Genomic DNA, 17,538 nt, shown 5'->3' on the forward strand with positions numbered 1-17,538 from the left:
CAATCCAACACAACCTAATACACTATAAATCGCTCCACAGACTCCATTACTCGCGAGAAAAGCTAGATAAATTTTACCCAGATGTCCCACCAACATGTAACCCATGTAAATCCTCAATAGGTACCCTAGCACATTCATTCTGGACATGCATAAACTTCATTTATTTTGGAATTGTTTTTTTCAATCTTTTTCTAAGGCTTTTGGTAAGAATCTGGCACCAAACACTCTGGTTGCCATTCTAGGGGCCACAAATGTCCTTTCTTCTGTTAATAAATTTGAAAGAAGAGCAGTTCAATTCGGGGTGGTGATAAAAAGCTGATTTTACGAGTGTGGAGAACAGACTCTGTGCCTACTTATAATTTGTGGATGGGAGAACTGTCAAACACTTTACATCTGGAGAGACTGAGATTCTACAATGAAGATAGAGGTTGATAAAACATGGGACCCTGTACTGAATTACCTTCAAAGTGTGAGCCCGTATACTAGCTATTGTACAAAACCTCACAGTGCAAACAAGAGTACGAATTTGTATATATTATGTACCAACTTATTTATTTTATTATTTCTTATATTCTGTTTATAGTAGATACCCATTTTATGACCATGAAATATCGTTGTAACGCTTGATGTGCTGTGTTCTTTCCTTTTTTTCTGTTTTCTTCTCTTCTCTTTTTCCTCTACTTATTTTTCTCTCTTTTTTCGTTATTTTATATAATTTTTAATTTTTCTCATTGAAAATCAATAAACATATTTCTAAAGAAAAGGAAAAAAAACACAATCCGACAAGTTGTGACCTGCACATTGACCACGCTATGAGATAACAGAACGTTACAAGACGGAGTTAGAGGCAAATGCAGAGACTGCTTTGAAAAACTGTCCCTGTCAGGAATGCGCATCAGATGTTTTGCATGAATTTACCTCAAAAACACCTCCGCCTCGTAACGTTCAGTGAAACGCTGGTTTGTGTGAGGAAAAAAAAACACACCTGACTCTAGTTTTAGTGATTGCCACCAGAGGCTCAGAGTCAGAGGGTATTTAATCTGAGTGATTGGGACGGAGGGCAAAGAGGTCAGAAAGACACTTGCATGCACTGCTGCAGTTGCATTGTCAATAATCTGCACTCCTACTTTGGAAATGGTCATGTTGTGAGTAGTTTGATATCACAAATGTCAGCGATGAAGACAGGAGAGCAGCTTTCCTCAGATGTCCCCGCCCTGGACAGCAGGAGCCCTGAGGGGAGCACTGACTCCCTGAACCAGCCCGAGGATGGAGGCAGGTAAGTGGAACATGGTGCAGCTAGAGCAGTCAGGTAATCTTTTTCTTTACTTAGGATAATGGCAATAAAACATCTCTGTCCTGTCCTAGTCCCCCTTTGGACTTTTCCTCTGCAATCAGAGCAGTGGCCTTGAAGAACACATGGGATCTGGGCAAAATACACACGGTGCCCAAGTTGTTCTCTGTCCCCAGCTTGTTAGATGAAGAGGAAACTTGTTCAGAGGGGTAAGACATGCTATAAACCTGCACTGTTTGATGTGGACATTAAACTTAAGGGATATTTCAACATTTTTTAGCAAATTCGCCTATTGCCGTAATCCGTATAGTTTTAGGAGTAGGTTTGTTACTTTAATTGTCGGTGCAAGCTGTTTTTAGATCTGTGGGGCAGAACGTGAGCTGCTCAGCTAATGCAACGGAGGCGCCCGGTATTTCCCCTCATCATCAAACAAGAGCACTCTTGTGGACAAGTTGTGATCTGCACATTCGCCACGTTATGAAATGATAACATAATCATTACCACACATGAAGCAAATACTCGGAACTGCTTGCTCTTTTGAAGTCTCTGCCCAGCAGCCATATCTGGGATGTAGATCTGGCTATACACATTTAGAAAACAACTCTTGTAACGTTCCATAGTGTAGTGAATGTGCTGGTCACAACTTGTTTTGACCTGCAGAGCTCGCGTCTCTGCCCTGCCAATCTAAAAACAGCTTGCACCGACAATGAAAGCTATTGAACCTACTCCTAAAACTATAGGGATTATGGCAAAAGTGAATTTGACAAAATGTTAATATGACTTTGTTTATTCCACCCAGAGTGGTAGATTCTGAGGAGGAGGAACCGAGCATATCGTTCCAGTCCAAGTATATCCATATCTGTAAGTTGACCTTTCTGCTCAAGGCCTCGTGTCTTTTGGTGTCGACACTCCTAGAAACTGTAACAGCCCCTGACTGTCTATCTGTCGCGCTCTGATCTGCAGTCCCTCTGTATCAGGACTACTGTCTGCAGGCGCTGAGGGATGACCTGCACCGGCTCAACAAGAGCTTTGTGTCTGAGCTGATAAGGCCTCAGTGTCTGCAGGGAGTGCAGTCCCGTCTTATCGCTCAGTGTAAGTCCCCTAGATCAGACTGCCCTGCTGAATTGATCTCGCCCTTGCCCTCGCCTCCGCCCCACCCCGTCAGGGTGACTCCATGTACACTGTGGCAAGAGCTGGACGAGGTGAAGGCGTCCGGCCTGATCAACACACTGACCTCCAGAGAAATTCGCCTTCAGGAGGTGTGGAAAGCTTCTTAATTCACACGGGATATTTCAGACATTAGACTAATTTTGATATCATATGAAATTATGCTCCTCCACCCCCACCCCACCCCTTTTTTATATTAAAGAATGAGCAAGACAAGTGTAGTAGGAGTGATTGCCACAGGAACTGGAGAAAACACTTGACCTTGGTCATCGTCTCATCCTGTTGATGTGATGTGTTACTGCTGGATGTCAGATATACAGGATGTAACCTGTTAATACTGCAAATATTAGCTGTATTAGCTCCTGCAACAAGCATGTCAACATTTAATGTTTACCTTTGGCTTCAATTTCAAGCTTCTTAGTTTAGCATTTCACTCTTATTCTGCACTGGGTTGCAATATTGACATTAATCTCAGTATAGTCTATGGACTCTTCTATACTGAAACAAACATGTATAATATGATGGCTGTCTTTCTTTACTGTCAATCCCATGAAATGACCAAAACCAATACATTGACTTCCCTGCTCTGCGTAGGCCTCAGCACCACAGCCGTTCAGTCTTCTCTTCTAAAAACTGGTCACCACCATATTTTAGAGCTGGTCACCCTAGGCTCTTTCTCAGGCTTTGGCTATAGACAACATTTATCAGGACAAGTTAAATTCTTGTTTTAGTTTTTCATTGGCTTTGGAATCTTCATGGATACGCTAGGATCATCTGTTGTTCATCAAGAGATGGTAATTTTCTTGCTCCCTCTCATTTTGTCCTTACAAAGTCAATGTTTGAGTTGATTGGATCTGAGGCGTCATACCTGAGGAGCCTGGGAGTTGCTGTCAATCATTTCCATGCATCAAAAGCACTGAAACAGACCCTGTCTCGAATGGAGCATCATACTCTATTCTCCAACATCCGTCGAGTCACGGCAGCCAGCGAGAAGTGAGTTCCCACAAACACTGCTGCTTCTGTTTTTGGTCTGGTGATGCTGATGCTGAGCCAGAGCCAATCTTCCTTCTTTTTCCTTCTCTCTTCTTCTTCCTCCTTTCTTCTTCCTTCTCCTTACTACGACTACTACTACTACTACTACTACTACTTCTTCTTCCTTCTAGGTTTCTCATGGATCTAGAGATGCGGCTGGGAGAGAGTGTGTTGCTGTGTCAGGTTGGAGACATCGTGCTGCAGCACTGCCCTGAGTTTGGCTCTCTCTATGTTCCCTATGTGACTAACATGATGTACCAGGAGGCCCTCGTCAACCAGCTGCTGTAAGTCCCTGCTCTGTGATCAACACCACAGCACACACTCCACACACTCACACACACACACAGACCACCAACTCCCTCATGAGCCATATTCACTCTCTTTCAAGGCAGCAGAACAGACACTTTCTGTCTGTGCTCAAGAAGCTTGAGAGTGAGCCGGTGTGTCAGCGGCAGAGCCTCAAGTCCTTCCTGGTCCTGCCCTTCCAGAGAATCACTCGTGTGAAACTTCTGCTGGAGGTAGACGGCTCAGTCGAGCTCAAAGGAAATTCAACTTGGTACACAATGATTCATAAGTCAACGTGAAGTGTTTTCCCCTTTGATTTCAGAACATCCTGAAACAGACTGAACCGGATTCTGATTCAGTTTCAAATCTTGAAAAAGCAATAGAAGCCATTCATGAGGTAACACAGTTGTTTTTTTCCTTTCTCAACTGTTCAGAGCTCTGCACTCATTCTGCACCAAATCTAACATAATCTGACATCATGGTCTTGTTAATAACTTGCTCCAGTGAGTGTAGGTACATTGACTCAACTACTGTTCTTCTACAGTCATGTGGGTAATTTCAGTTAAGTTGCAGAGTAATTCAAAATGGATTGAGTACTCAGCAGACCCAACAGTACACAGGAAATTAAAACTAAGCCCACCTCTGGCAATAACAATATGCCGATGCATCCCAATAAATTAGAATATCATGGAAGTTAATTTCAGTCGTTCAGTTCAAACGGTGAAGATCATATTATATAGATTCATTACACACAGACTGAAATATTTCATGTCTTTATTTTTTCTTATTGTTGGCTTGCATTTAATGAAAACCCAAAATTCAGTAAATCTCTTAGTCTGGTTTAGTAGAGAAGACTGCTGACCTGACAGTTGTATACATTGTATCAGTAGTTGTAATCCAATCCTGTACATTACTGTGAGAACTTCCTCCATGGTTCTGGTCTCACCAGATCGTGTCCGAGTGCAACAAGGGGGTCCAGAAAATGAAACAAATCGAGGAGCTGGTTTGTCTGGAGATGCTGCTGGATTTTAGTAAAGTGAAGGTGGGTGTGTTTCTGCTCACTGATTCAAGATTTCTTACGCCACAGACTTGACTGTGTTGTGTAACCTGCAGACAGCAGTAGGAGAAAGCAGGGTCGAAAGTAACGGAGGACGAAAGTAACAAAGCGATTTTCTCCGAGCCCATACAAGTCTGACATGTCTAACTTGGTCAGTATGTATATCATGCAGGACCTAACAGAACTGCAAAAAATCTTAAGAATATGTCTGACTTTGACCGAGTTACACTCAAGAACCTGTTTTCAGTGACGAAAAGTAAATTCGTTTGAGCGGTAATTTTTTTTGGGGGTTGATCAGTTTACCGTTTCAGGTGTTATAATTATGATGGTTAGACACATTAATTAGTCCTCTAACACATCCTAAAGTTTGACTTGTCAGAGTTTTTCAGTATAGAAGCAGCTCAGGTTTGGGTGTCGGGAGTCGCTGGAGGGACGAAAGTAACAGCCGTTACTTTGTAGAGGGACGAAAGTACCGGCTGTTACTTTCGTCCCTCTACACATTAACAATGAGCAATTCTGTGCAAAAAAAAAATCGGTCACCGTGCTATGGGAGGGATTAAAACACACAGCGTAAACAATGTGACCGTATATAAGTGGAGAAGTGCAGGAGGAGGGCATGACCAGTGGATCACTGTGGTCCAGTCATAGTGGACCAGGACAACAGGCTGTCAGCAGAGATCTGTTCTGGCCGAGTCCCAAGGTGTAGTGTAGTAAAAAAAAAAAGTTAATAAATTTTATTTAACACCAATTCACACTGTCATTTAGAGAAAATAGCAGGAATTTTGAGAAAATCAGCATGCTAATAAGCGATCTACAAACGTTAAAAAAAATCCAAATGAGCGCCATTGATCGTTCGTTCTAAAAATTAAATATATTTTTAAATAAGATAAAGGTCACAATATGTTTGTAATCACATATTAACTCTTTCACTGCCAAAGACGAGTTATCTCGTCTTAGCGAATCCAAGCGTAGTCTGCCAAAGACGAGATAACTCGTCTTAGCGTTTTTTTAATGGCAACGCCATGCTGAATGTCTTGCCCTACTCCTCTGTGAAGATCAGACTTGTATCATCAAAATAAAGTGCAGAAAAACACATTTGGATTGAGAGATGTAAAAAATATAGCGTATCCCCCCCCCCCTCACGGAGCGGAGCGGGTGTCTGACTGCAGCGGCGCCGCTCCGTGACACTCTGGCCGCCGGTGAGAGCTGAGGGGGCGGCGGCGGGGCTCATGGCGGCTCGGCAGCTCGTTGAAGCTCCGTGCAACTCCGTGATACAAAGCACAAACGTTAGTAACAACAACCCCGTTGATCGCTCGTCGTTAGTCGTCAAGAGCGTTTGGAAAGTCGCCAGATTTTGCGAGAAATCACTCAGATAGCAGCTTGAAAATCCCGCGATCTACAGTAGTGTGGATGAGGAACGGACGGCGCCGGCGAACGTGACGAGAGGTAAACGTGGTGGGAGTGTCTGTTGTGAGCAAGGGGGCAGTTGTCGGTCTGAGAAGTGAAGCTCACTTCCGCGTTCAAAAAGCTGCAATCCCCTGGGCTGTCGCTGGGGGCTGGCTCCAGAAGGGAGCAACTCCAATTGAGCCCCATGTTAAAATAGCCGATTTTACAGCTTTAAAAAACATATTTACAGCCTGGTACATTTCATTTTTTTTGGTCTCAACCGATAGTTTCTACCCCCGCACACACTCTGAGGGGGGTGAATTTTTTTAAAACTCTACCGTTTTACTGTTATTAGGTTTAAAGTTCTGGCCAATTAGGGCGCAGAACCGTTGAGTGACAGGTCCGGCGACCGCTGCTACGAGGCCAGTGGGCGGGCTCTCGGCCGGCCAACGGCTGCACCGCTCCAAATATGGCAAGTAGAATCCAACATGGCGCGGCTCAAACCCCCGTAGTAGCGGCACAAAACAGACTCACCAAAACCAATGGGTGACGTCACGGACGCTACGTCCATTCTTTTTACAGTCTATGGTTGTGAGCGCACATGTCTGTGGCTGTGAGTTCAGGGGGCGTCAGCCAGAGCTGTCGGCTGTGTGTGTGTAGATGTGTGTGAGACAGAGAGAGTGAGTGAGACCGCTGCCTGCTGACCAGAGGAAGCTGGATCTGATCTAAAGCGCCGTGTTTCGGCTACAAAAACCTGTCGAACTGATCCGCGCGCGCGCGCGCGCGCGCGCACACACACACACACACACACACACACACACACACACACACACACACACACGTATGCACACACGTATGCACACGCACACGTCACGTACGCACACACACTAAAAAAAAGGAAAGAAAAAGTTGTAACTCAAAGAAAAGAAAGAAAAAAGGCTGCAGAAGTGTGTGTCAGTAGCTAAATATTTTGTCTTTTGTCATCAAAAGTCATTTGTCAGTGTTGATTTAGTTGTTGTTTACAAGAGAACAACTGTACAGATGTTGAGGCGTCACTAAAGCAAAATATAAAGGAGCCAATTGTACTGGTCCACCTGAAAATGACAGCCGACACAAAAACCTCTTTTTCTCAAGATTTTGGTGCCAAAATGGCATTTTGGGCTAAACTAACCTATATTCAACCGTCAATTTCACAAGACTGGAACAAGATAGAAACAAACAGGTTTTTTTGCTGGAAACTAGAGACCCTCTTCTTTCCTTTGATGGGTTGAATGTGTATTGAATGTGTATGTAGTAACAGTACATAATATTATGGTGGGTCTACGGAAATCAGTCAAAAAGCTGGAAAATGCCTGGCAAGCTGGAGGAAGCTGCTGTGAGAATGGCTGGCAGTCAAAGAGTTAACAAGAGCATTGTCAGACATTTTAAATAAAAACAAGAAAAATAAGAACAGTTTATATTGTCGTGTTACTTTTGACCCACCCCCGTTACTTTCGTCCCTGCTGTGAGGGACAAAAGTAACAAAGCGCAGCTTCTCTTCAAAGTCAAATTACACCGACGTTGTTTCACATTTTTACAAAATAACACCTGGTATTGATAGAGAACACATATGAGATGGTGATCACAACAAAAAAATGTTTCTTTCTGTAATATCTTTTTAAATGACATTTATTTGAAAAATGTTACTTTTGACCCTGCTCTCCCCTATCCCCTAACTAACAGACCATATCCTCCTCTATCCAGTCAGTTCCTCTGGTGGTAAGCGGGCGCTTTCTGGCGCACCATGGTCCCATGAGACGGCTGACAGCCGGCGGCGCCTACAACTCCAGGACGTCCTCCATGAGTGTCTACCTGCACCTCTTCAATGACATCCTGATCATCTCCTCCAAAAAGTACTCAAGCCCTCACTTACTTATTAACATACTGAAAGAAACAATTACTTTTCTAACAAAATTAAAATAAAATAAAAAATCTTAAGTGTATAGCCTACTTGTGCAGTCCAACCAGCAGCTGTAAACAAATACTTAATTCAATACAACTTTGTTTATCCTGAGGGCCACTCGGTTTGCAGCTACCCAGTCCATAAACACATTCATTCCAGCATGTACATTTCAGTTTCACAATTCACAGATATGCACTATGCATCAAGTTGAATGTTGGTGTCGGTAAATAATTAATTGGTTAAATTGGAGGGAATGGTACCAAGATAACATAGATTTTAAAAAAATAAAATAAAAATTGGGCAGTTACTACTGTCCAAAACCTAATGGCAAAAGGGAGGCGACCTAGAGGAGAACTCACTGACAGGATGTGATTTGTCTGGGTAATAATGACCTTGAATATCAAATTCTGATAATTCAGTTGGGAGAACACTGACTCATTTACTCCAAATGTAATTGTTTTTGCTCTGTCATGCTCAGGGATCAGCGGTTCATAGTTGTGGATCACGCTGAATTCCCCACACACGTGCGCATGGAGCAGCTGAAGACTGAAGTCCTGGGTTTACCCCCAGAAGCCTTCCTGCTGCATCTCCTTCAGAGTCAGACGGGTCGCCCGACCGCCATGATACTTGTAACATACACAAGGTGAGAGTGGACGTCCTCTAGTCTAAATGACCTAGAAATCTCCATTAGCAGCCAATCATCAGTGATTCCTGTGTTTTCTTTTTGCTGCAGGTCAGATAAAGAAGAGTGGATGAAGGTGCTGTCAAGTGAACACTGATGGGAATTTCGATTTTTATATTCATCCAACTGGGGTCTTCTAACTTTCACATTCATGCCTTAATGACACACTTAAATGTTCTTCAGTTTCCCTTAACCTCACTGCACTTTATGTTCTGTAGCTAAAGGCACTAAAGAGTTGAACAGGAGTTTTCAAGTTGTTTCTCGTTGTCGTCATCATAGATCACTGCTGCTCTTTCCTCGAAATCATTCATGGACTCCTCTATTTCACAAAGCATTAGGATTCATCACAATTGGCATGCACAAAAAAGTGAGGGTGTACTTTTTTTAATTTTTTTTTTTTAATTGAACAATGGCCCCTTTTTAACCATGTGTTTCATGTTGTAATTAATGGGAAAATAATTTTAAAAAAGTTCTTATCACAACAGCCTAATGAAACTGTCTCAACCAAATAACAGTGCTTTCAGCTGGCATGGATACACAGTCAAGTAAATTGAGCCTGTGTTATTCTTACCACATTAACATTAAACCACAATCCTAAACAACTCCTGTTGAAATTTTAACACATTTCAGAATTTAAAAAAAAAAAAAAAAAAGTTTATGGAATAAGTCCACTGCAGCCTCTGCCGTCTCCTCCAGAGGGATGTGAGGCTCCCAGCCCAGCTGCAGTCCCTCGCCCTCAGAGTCAGTCATTGTGTGGTATTAAATCAGAGTCACTGATTGCTGCTGTGTGTGGTGGCTGGCAGATCCAGCTGTGACATAGTCCTGATGCCAAAGCTGCTCTGCCAAGCAGTTGAGGAGTGGGGCTACATCTCCCAGCCCATCACTGACCTCCCCTCCCATTCGCAGCAGTGGTACGCTCCATGTTTCCTGGAACTCCCTCACATCCCTCTCTGCTACATCACAGTGCATGAAGAGATCAAATCTGAGAAAAGGGTTAAGGTGCATTGATACTTCCTGTGTGTATATGTGTGTATGCACATAAAGATGAAATTATGACCATATTTTAAAGGGATAGTTCAACATTTAGGCAAATTGGCCCATTGCCATAATCCCTATAGTCATAGCATTAGGTTAAATACCTTTATTTGTCGGTGAAAGCTATTTTTTAGAACGGCGGAGCAGAGCCCCAAGCTGCTCAGAGCTACGCTACGGAGGCTCATGGGATTTCTTGGTTTCCCTCATCAAACTCATCAAATACACAATCCAACAACTCCAAAACACTCTTGTGGACAAGTTGTGACCTGCACATTCACGACGCTGTGAGATAATAACGTAATGTTATGAGACAGAGTTGTTTTCGAGGTAAATACAGAGACTGCTTGCTGAAAAACTGTCCCTGAAGGCAACGCGCAGCAGCAGTTTTGCATGAATTAACCTCGAAAAACGTTATGTTGAGAGAAACCAAGAAATTAGTGATGGGTCTTGCCGTGCCGAAGCTTCGATGCGTGTGTCGAGTAATCCAGAAAGTATTTTGCGAAGCGCGTATCGAAGCGCGTATCGATGACGTAGGCGATGACGTCCGAAGCCTCGCCGGCCCGCGGCTCCGCCTACTGGTTCAGGAAGTGGTTCGCGATTTGGCGCGCTGTTCGAAATAGAAGGGACAGTGAAACGCAATGGAGGTCCCCCTGCATCTTGTAGTTTTTCTGCATCGATTTCAGTGGTTTGTGTTTGAGTATTATCTCTATTCTGTCATGGAGCCGGCGAGAAAGAGGAAGACTTCCCCTGTGTGGGAATTTTTTGACCTGATTTCTCCCAACAAGGTATGTACACAGTAATTACATGAAATGCATTTTCCCAAAATATTAGTGATAATGATGTACTACTTCTCCTTATTTACTCATTTACTTTATGTTTTATATTTCTCTTTTGCAAGGTGAAGTGTCTGTTGTGTTCCAAGGAACTTGGATACAACAACACCTCATCTATGCTGAGGCATTACAGGGCCCTGCATGAGAATAAGGACAACACCAGTGCTGGACCAAGCTGTGGTGAGCCATTTAAAAATGCAATGATTTACCAGCACTGAACAGCATTTTATTGTGTGGTTAATAATACTTTAATCAATAATAATGAGTGTAATTCAACACTTTTTTTCAGGAGAGAAGAACGAAATGGATGAGGCCTTGGTTGCCATGATAATTGAGGACACTCAGCCATTTTCAGTTGTGGAGGACCAAGGGTTTAGGAAGTTTGTGAAGTCACTGAACCCTAACTATAATCTCCCCACACGGATGGTGTGTATGCAAAAAACATTCTAATTCAAAAACAACTAAGAGGCAGGCCTGGCTGCTGGTTTAGCCTGTGTATAAATATATGACATATGACAAAGTCTGAGTGTATTTGCCATCTGAACTGTGTTTTCTTTACATTAGTCATTGAAGGCCATGGTGGAGGCCAAGTACAAGGACGCAAAAGAGAAGGCCAAAGCCAGTGTTGACAAGGCCGCTGCAGTGAGCCTGACTTCTGACATGTGGACTTCAATCAACGTGGACGCGTACCTGGCTGTCACCTGCCATTTTGTGGATGACAGGAGCACATTAAATTCTGTTGTTTTGGGGGTCCTGCATTTCCCTCAGGCCCACACAGCTGAGAATCTGGCCAGGGTGAAAACCTCACTCATGATAGAGTGGGGGATAGCAAGCAAGGTGACATGCCTGGTCACAGATGGGGCAGCAAATATGGGGGCATGTGCCAGGGAGCTGCATATGCGGCACACCATTTGTGTTGCCCACACGCTGAACCTGATTGTCAAAAAAGCCCTTGACCACAACCCAGTGGTCTGTGAAATCCGGACCAAAGTTCGGAAAATGGTGGGCTACTTCAGGAGCAGCACCACTGCCAAAGTAAGTTGTTTTCACTTCATAACAGTTTTTTTAATCATGCTTGGTGGTTTGAGGTGCTGCTGCTGTGACAGTTCAGATAATTGCTTTTGTTGTTTTTACAGGAGAGGCTCACACAGGTACAGCAGCAAATGGGAAGGCCAACTCTGAAGCTAATCCAAGAGGTCGAGACTCGGTGGAGCAGCACCTATCACATGCTGCAAAGACTGTTTGACCAGAGAGAACCTGTGGGAGCAGCTCTGGCCAGCCTAAGCACCGACATCACCCCACTGTCATCGGAGGAGTATGGTGTAATTGCTGGGTGCGTGCGGGTTCTTGGGCCGTTTAATGCTGCGACTGTGGAGCTCTCTGAGGAGAAGAGGGTGTCTGGGTCGAAAGTGATACCTCTTCTGTCAATGCTGGACCACTCACTGGAGGATGAGGTACTGCGTGCAGGATGTCCAGTCAGCACATCAGTGGCAGAGCACCTGAGGCAGCTGAGGGAGAAGCTCCAGACGCTGCAGTCAATGAGCATCATGTCTCTGTCTACGCTGCTGGATCCACGATTTAAAAACATTGGGTTTTTCAGCCCTGGAAAAGCAGCGGAGGCAGTGAAGAGGCTGACAGCAGAATGTGCTGCTGTCATGAGAACCAGCATGTCAGCCTCTTCAACAACACCACCACCAACACCGCAACCACAAGAAGTTGCTCAGCCTGTGACCCAAGGTAATTACTTACTAGTAATAAAATGGTTTATTGCATTGAATGCCCCTACTGTAACTTACACACTCTCTTTCTCTGTTAGGCACTAGTCTGTGGCGTCGCCTGGATGACACTATAATGCAGTCAAGAAGAGTGAACGTCACTGCCGATGCCGCTGTGGAAGTACAGCGGTACATGATGGAGCCAAACATTGCCCGACAAGAGGATCCTCTGAAGTACTGGCAAAGGCAGAAATACATGTACCCCAGCCTGCACAAGCTCGCCATCGCGTTCTTGAGCACTCCAGCATCCTCTGTGCCTTGCGAAAGGGTGTTTTCGAAGGCAGGGGAAATCCTTTGTAAAAAAAGAAATCGGCTTAGTCCGAAAACTGTCGAAAAATTGTTGTTTCTAAATAAAAATGAATGAAAATGGTACCATAAGTTTCACAAGCACATTCAATGTCTCACAACCCACGTCAACACAAGCATATTCATTGTCCTCACCCCCATTCCCACTTTCCCTTAACACTCTTTATGAACACAAAGGCCTATTTAAACCAGTACAAAGTTCAAAATATACATCTATCTACAGACCACTAATATCATTGTGATACTTTTTTTTGGCCAGTAGATGGCGTAGTAGAGCAAATGAAGCCTCAAGAAGCTTTGCGCTTGAGTGAACCAATTTGATGAAAAGCTTCAATGCTTCATGAGGCTTCATCTGGCCATCACTACAAGAAATCCCATTAGCCTCCGTAACATAGCTCTGAGTAGCTCACCGCTCTGCTCCGCCGTTCTAAAAATAGCTTGCACCGACAAATAAAGGTAACGAACCAACAGCTATGACTATAGGGATTATGGCAGTGGGCCAATTTGCCAAAATGTTTAACTATCCCTTTAAATGTAATGTATTGGAACGTACACTATCACTTTATAGTATCAGAAATGGATCATACTACACTGAGACATATCAAAGCTGAATCATCTAAATGTGTAGAAAAGAACTGGAAAACTAAATGCCCCATTAGGGGTCATTTTCCCTCAGGAGTGTTTATATTGACAAAAAACTAAAAGAAACCACGTGCCTTTTTCAGTACTGATGGGAACAAAAAACTTGCAAACGCTCAGAGCTGCTTGTTACTTTATTATAATGAGTATGTTGAGTTTTAAATAGTTTTCAAGTTTAAGCCCTGTACTTTTCAAGTTTTTTCTTTAAGGAAAACAAAAGGATACTTGGTGCCAACCACCAGTTTGGCGACTCGGCCCACGGCTGGCCCCGTCCACTTGGCAATTTGGTTTGACAGATCATCGAAGGACGTCCTGTCAGTGAAGGAGAAGAGGAAGAGGACAGCATCCACCTGCTCCTTACAGGACTGAGGAAGACAGGGCACAGTGATACAGCATCAGGTGTGATGGGCAGCTGCAGAACAATAATACAAAGTTTGCAGCTCAGTGCAGGAGTTTAAACACAAAAAACAGTTGATTTCACACATACTGGAAGTAAATGGTCAAATCTACGCAAGGCATTTTCTCCACAGTCCCACAGCTGGAGACGGAAGAACAGCACTCTGCCGCTCTCTCTCAGCTTCACCGGCCAGTATACCACTGTCGTCTCAATACCTTTCACACAAACAAACAAAAGAGAAATTACACTTTTTCTTATGAGCCTTTGATTTAAAAATATTCAGCTGATCCGCTCTGATTCTACTCCCACTCAGGAAACTATTAACCATTCAAGTCAGGAGTTACAAAGTCAGGGCTGAGTTTTGATGTGTTGGCTTTCTAACCGCTGGTTGTGGTCTTTAACCGACAAACCAGCAGTCAATAAGCCAACTCAACCAGCACACAGCTGTACATAAGCATACACGCTGCTGACGAGGACCCACCTGTTGTTTCATAGTGCGCATTAGGAATATTCAGGCCTGCGAGACGTGCAGCAAGAGCAGTTTTCCCAACTCCACTCTTGCCAGAGATAAAGATCTTATAATGAACTGTGTCCACAGCTTCATGTGGGGGCATCACTGGAGACTCCAAAAGGCCTGCAAAATAGGTTTTAAAAAGACCACCAATGTTTCTGTTGTCAATTCACATGTGGATGTTTCTTGTGTTTTCCATGATTTTGCTCTTTTTTTGTTTCTGAATATAGATTATTTCTGCCAACGGAATAGGTCAGTCTTCCTTCTTGTGGTCTGTCACAGACTAGTGTTCAAAAGTTAAACAAAGTAACCATTAACTTTTAAGATACTCTCTGAATTGCTATTTGCTTTTTTTCCCTGCTCTAGTAGGCTACTGTGTTATTTGATGTGTCATTGTCTTTCCCTTTTTTCTTTACATAACCTCAAACATCAGTTGCAGACCTTACAGCCTGTTCACTCTTAACTGCTAATACTAATACTGCACTGCACAAGTAGCCTACTGAAAGTATTGTGAGCAATAGTATTTAATGTAGAAAAATGTCCCCTGTGGCTGTTACTCCTACACCATTTATTATGTAATGTATTATGTAAACTGATTTCCCCGTTTATTGCAGGAGACTGAAACACACCATTGATTTCTGTAGATTAATCTTATTCAGTTAAACTTAGTCCACCAGCAATTAATAAACACATGGTGTGATCGCCACGTGAAGCTATATTTTATTGGACAGTTCAAGGCACATATTCATGTTGTATGTAAAACATTTATTTGTACAGTAATTTAAGCTTGTTGGAGCTGTAGTGAAGTAACGTTAAAACAACTCAAATGCATTCAGGTAACTTAGGTAAGTGGGTAAATGCACTTGCAGTAGCCTACTGTGCTGAAAACCGAACTGTATTGTAACGTTAGGTCGTCGAAAGTTATTTTCATACCGAAGATCTTTCGTCTCTTCTTGTGAAGGATCTTGTTGAAATATTCTTTGCTTTCTTTACATCGATGCCAGTCAGCCACTACGACTGATCCGGGAGGAGGAACTCCTGCCATGTTGTTATGGCTGTGAAGCTAGCTGAGCTAGCTGAGCTAGCACCACAGGGAGGAAAAACAAGACGGACCTCGGTTGCTCGAAGCGACAGGAGCTTTTGAAAGAAATGTCAACATCAAAATATAACAGCCAGTCGGAACACTTTAATGACAACAGCTGAGTGGCAAAAAGCATTTTTGTTTCAGTTGTAGCCACCTGATAAAGACTTCCGTCAACTAAAACGTCCCTTGACTACGCCTTGACAACCGTTGACGTCACTTCCGTAAGTGCACTGTGTTGCCTTCAAGTTATAAGAATTGTCTTTTCTGAAACTCGCCTGTTGCATTTGATGGGGTGGAGGCTGCTTCTGCACTTACGACATGGAATTTTTGCGGAGTAGTACCTCAGCATGTGCCCTGTATTAGTATTTGGGCCACTAGGTATTTTTTGTTCCTGTATAAGATAATGAATTGGCAATGTTTGAAAAAGACCAAGAGCAGACATACTGCCTGGAGAAGAACTGCAATTCCAGGCGGGCTGCCATCTTTGTTTGGCCTGGAAACAGCTAGAGAAATTGATAGCCTATAAACTCTTTTTTAAACTTATTTTTGACTGAACATCCATGTTTGTCAATGTCTCATATTAATTATCTGTAATAATCATAGCCTAGGCCTACTAATGAACTGGTAAACAGTGCTACCTCTGTGGCCCAAATGAGGCTAGCAGCAGACACTTAATTTCTAGCTAAATAAAAGTTGTGTACATTTTCTTTCATTAATTTTGAACATGTTTCTTTGCTATCTGTTACATGTCACACCAAGGTAACGACAAAAATAGTATTTTCAGTGCTGGTGGGTGCTGGGCCCCAGATGAGGTTTATCATATGTCCGACAGTCCATGAATGGTGCATTGTGTTCTTTAGTCAGACGCTAGAGGTCGCTAAAGTCTGGCGTTTGACAGGAGGGTCACTGAGTGGCTTAGATCATGTCTGTAGAAACACAACAAAGACAAGAAATTAAAAGGCAGTTTTATATTTTGTCATATTTCATTATAGATGATAAAGGACAAGTTCTAAAATACCCTGTGGGCTCTGACAGTCAGGACCCCTCTGCCCTCCATGGTCATGGTCACTGACATGGGGTCCACGTCTGAGGGTAATTCACATCGGTGGGAAAATGTATTTGTGACCATGCCATCTTCTCCCAGCTACATGGAGACCAAAGAAGAAGAGAAGAACATGGAGAGGGTTGAAATAAAACCAGTAGACTTGTAGGCCTACTGGTGATTTATAAATGGCCATCACACTTAAACATTTATAGAACTTCCAAACTACTTAAATCTTCAGAATACTTTTGTTTGATGAATTCTATCCGTAATTTCAGGTCTGTAGCTAAAACGTTTGGCCTCATAAAAAGGATTTCAGGCAGAAGAATACTGTAATCCAACTAGTCTTAAAGTCCTGTAACCCACATATTCACATATTCATTTCAAATCCTCATTCAAAAGCTGCCTTTCATTCATTTTTAGCCCCAACAACTTGCTCCTTTAACCTTATCTGTGTTGTAACTGTAAAGGTTAGGCTACATCTGCCACAGCAGGCCTGACGTCACAGCTCACCTTCTCAGCATGGACCTCTACCACGTTGTTTGAGGATGTGATGACAACATCCTCTGGAGAGAATTCACTCACATCCACAGTGAACTGGAGAATGTCTCCAATCACCTGGATCTTCCCCGTTGGATGTGAATGTCCTGCAACGGTCATTTATAGTTTGTAAAATGAAACAACTGAATAACATAGGCTACTGTATATCAACTTCCATTATATTAGATCTTTTCTAAATCACATATTTTGTCGATCTTTGCTCAGCTGACCTGCAAATTTGTTTTCTGCGACGCTCTTCTGAAGTTTTGATCCTGAATCTTCAGAGTAAATATCCTGACCTTTCTCCATACAGGCTGAGGAAGTGAGTTGTCTCTTTGTCGACTGCATCTACAATCCAAGAGATGGCATTTCCAATCTAATGAGCCCTCCCTTGTCTCTGCTGAAAGTATGACTGTATATGAGTCTTTTATAGGCCGCTGGGAGCTCATGGGTGGATGTGGCTGGGTCCCTGGATGATTCACATGGACTGGAACATGACACAGGTCGTAGATATTCAGTGTGTCAGTAATGTTG

At 43.1% G+C, this 17,538-nt stretch overlaps 3 protein-coding genes across 5 annotated transcripts; 1 reads left to right on the forward strand and 2 right to left on the reverse strand.

The window, feature by feature from the left end:
• Positions 1–1,056: 1,056 nt before the first annotated feature.
• On the forward strand, positions 1,057–9,018 carry LOC146987914 (rho guanine nucleotide exchange factor 19). 3 transcript variants are annotated; one of them, XM_085777396.1, is made up of 12 exons: positions 1,057–1,276; positions 1,366–1,500; positions 2,091–2,152; positions 2,255–2,550; positions 3,291–3,451; positions 3,622–3,774; positions 3,879–4,008; positions 4,098–4,172; positions 4,725–4,817; positions 7,962–8,110; positions 8,639–8,803; positions 8,894–9,018. In XM_085777396.1, the coding sequence occupies exons 1-12, from the start codon at positions 1,086–1,088 to the stop codon at positions 8,937–8,939; spliced, it is 1,656 nt and encodes a 551-aa protein (XP_085633522.1). In that variant the 5' UTR covers positions 1,057–1,085; the 3' UTR covers positions 8,940–9,018. The 3 variants fall into 3 exon arrangements, with proteins under 3 accessions (XP_085633522.1, XP_085633525.1, XP_085633524.1); XM_085777399.1 differs by having other exon boundaries at positions 2,255–2,493; XM_085777398.1 differs by having other exon boundaries at positions 1,366–1,470.
• Positions 9,019–9,558: 540 nt separating this feature from the next.
• On the reverse strand, positions 9,559–15,613 carry cplane2 (ciliogenesis and planar polarity effector 2). Its single transcript, XM_085777401.1, has 5 exons — positions 15,272–15,613; positions 14,309–14,461; positions 13,918–14,042; positions 13,656–13,795; positions 9,559–9,824 (listed from the first exon to the last, which is right to left on the reverse strand). Exons 1-5 carry the CDS (start codon positions 15,381–15,383, stop codon positions 9,602–9,604), a joined length of 753 nt encoding a protein of 250 aa, XP_085633527.1. The 5' UTR covers positions 15,384–15,613; the 3' UTR covers positions 9,559–9,601.
• A 622-nt stretch (positions 15,614–16,235) lies between these two features.
• On the reverse strand, positions 16,236–17,476 carry LOC146987916 (heat shock protein beta-7-like). Its single transcript, XM_085778092.1, has 4 exons — positions 17,235–17,476; positions 16,978–17,111; positions 16,441–16,566; positions 16,236–16,348 (listed from the first exon to the last, which is right to left on the reverse strand). The coding sequence occupies exons 1-4, from the start codon at positions 17,350–17,352 to the stop codon at positions 16,343–16,345; spliced, it is 384 nt and encodes a 127-aa protein (XP_085634218.1). The 5' UTR covers positions 17,353–17,476; the 3' UTR covers positions 16,236–16,342.
• Between the last annotated feature and the right edge of the window lie 62 nt (positions 17,477–17,538).

The sequence above is a fragment of the Trachurus japonicus genome, chromosome 5, assembly GCF_045865225.1.
Source record: "Trachurus japonicus isolate A0001 chromosome 5, Traja_1.0".
In the NCBI taxonomy this organism is placed as follows: domain Eukaryota; kingdom Metazoa; phylum Chordata; class Actinopteri; order Carangiformes; family Carangidae; genus Trachurus; species Trachurus japonicus.

Excerpts from the sequence above, each read along its gene's own strand:
- LOC146987914 (XM_085777396.1), top strand. The coding sequence starts at position 1,086 with ATGCACTGCTGCAGTTGCATTGTCAATAATCTGCACTCCTACTTTGGA. Across the intron at positions 1,277-1,365 it reads CAGCCCGAGGATGGAGGCAG|TCCCCCTTTGGACTTTTCCT; the intron begins GTAAGTGGAACA and ends GTCCTGTCCTAG. Across the intron at positions 3,775-3,878 it reads GCCCTCGTCAACCAGCTGCT|GCAGCAGAACAGACACTTTC; the intron begins GTAAGTCCCTGC and ends CTCTCTTTCAAG.
- cplane2 (XM_085777401.1), bottom strand. The coding sequence starts at position 15,383 with ATGGCAGGAGTTCCTCCTCCCGGATCAGTCGTAGTGGCTGACTGGCAT. Across the intron at positions 14,043-14,308 it reads TGCGCACTATGAAACAACAG|GTATTGAGACGACAGTGGTA; the intron begins GTGGGTCCTCGT and ends TTTGTGTGAAAG. Across the intron at positions 9,825-13,655 it reads AAACTGGTGGTTGGCACCAA|ATTTGATCTCTTCATGCACT; the intron begins GTATCCTTTTGT and ends CCCTTTTCTCAG.
- LOC146987916 (XM_085778092.1), bottom strand. The coding sequence starts at position 17,352 with ATGCAGTCGACAAAGAGACAACTCACTTCCTCAGCCTGTATGGAGAAA. Across the intron at positions 17,112-17,234 it reads CGCAGAAAACAAATTTGCAG|GACATTCACATCCAACGGGG; the intron begins GTCAGCTGAGCA and ends TGACCGTTGCAG. Across the intron at positions 16,567-16,977 it reads TAGAGGTCCATGCTGAGAAG|CTGGGAGAAGATGGCATGGT; the intron begins GTGAGCTGTGAC and ends GTCTCCATGTAG.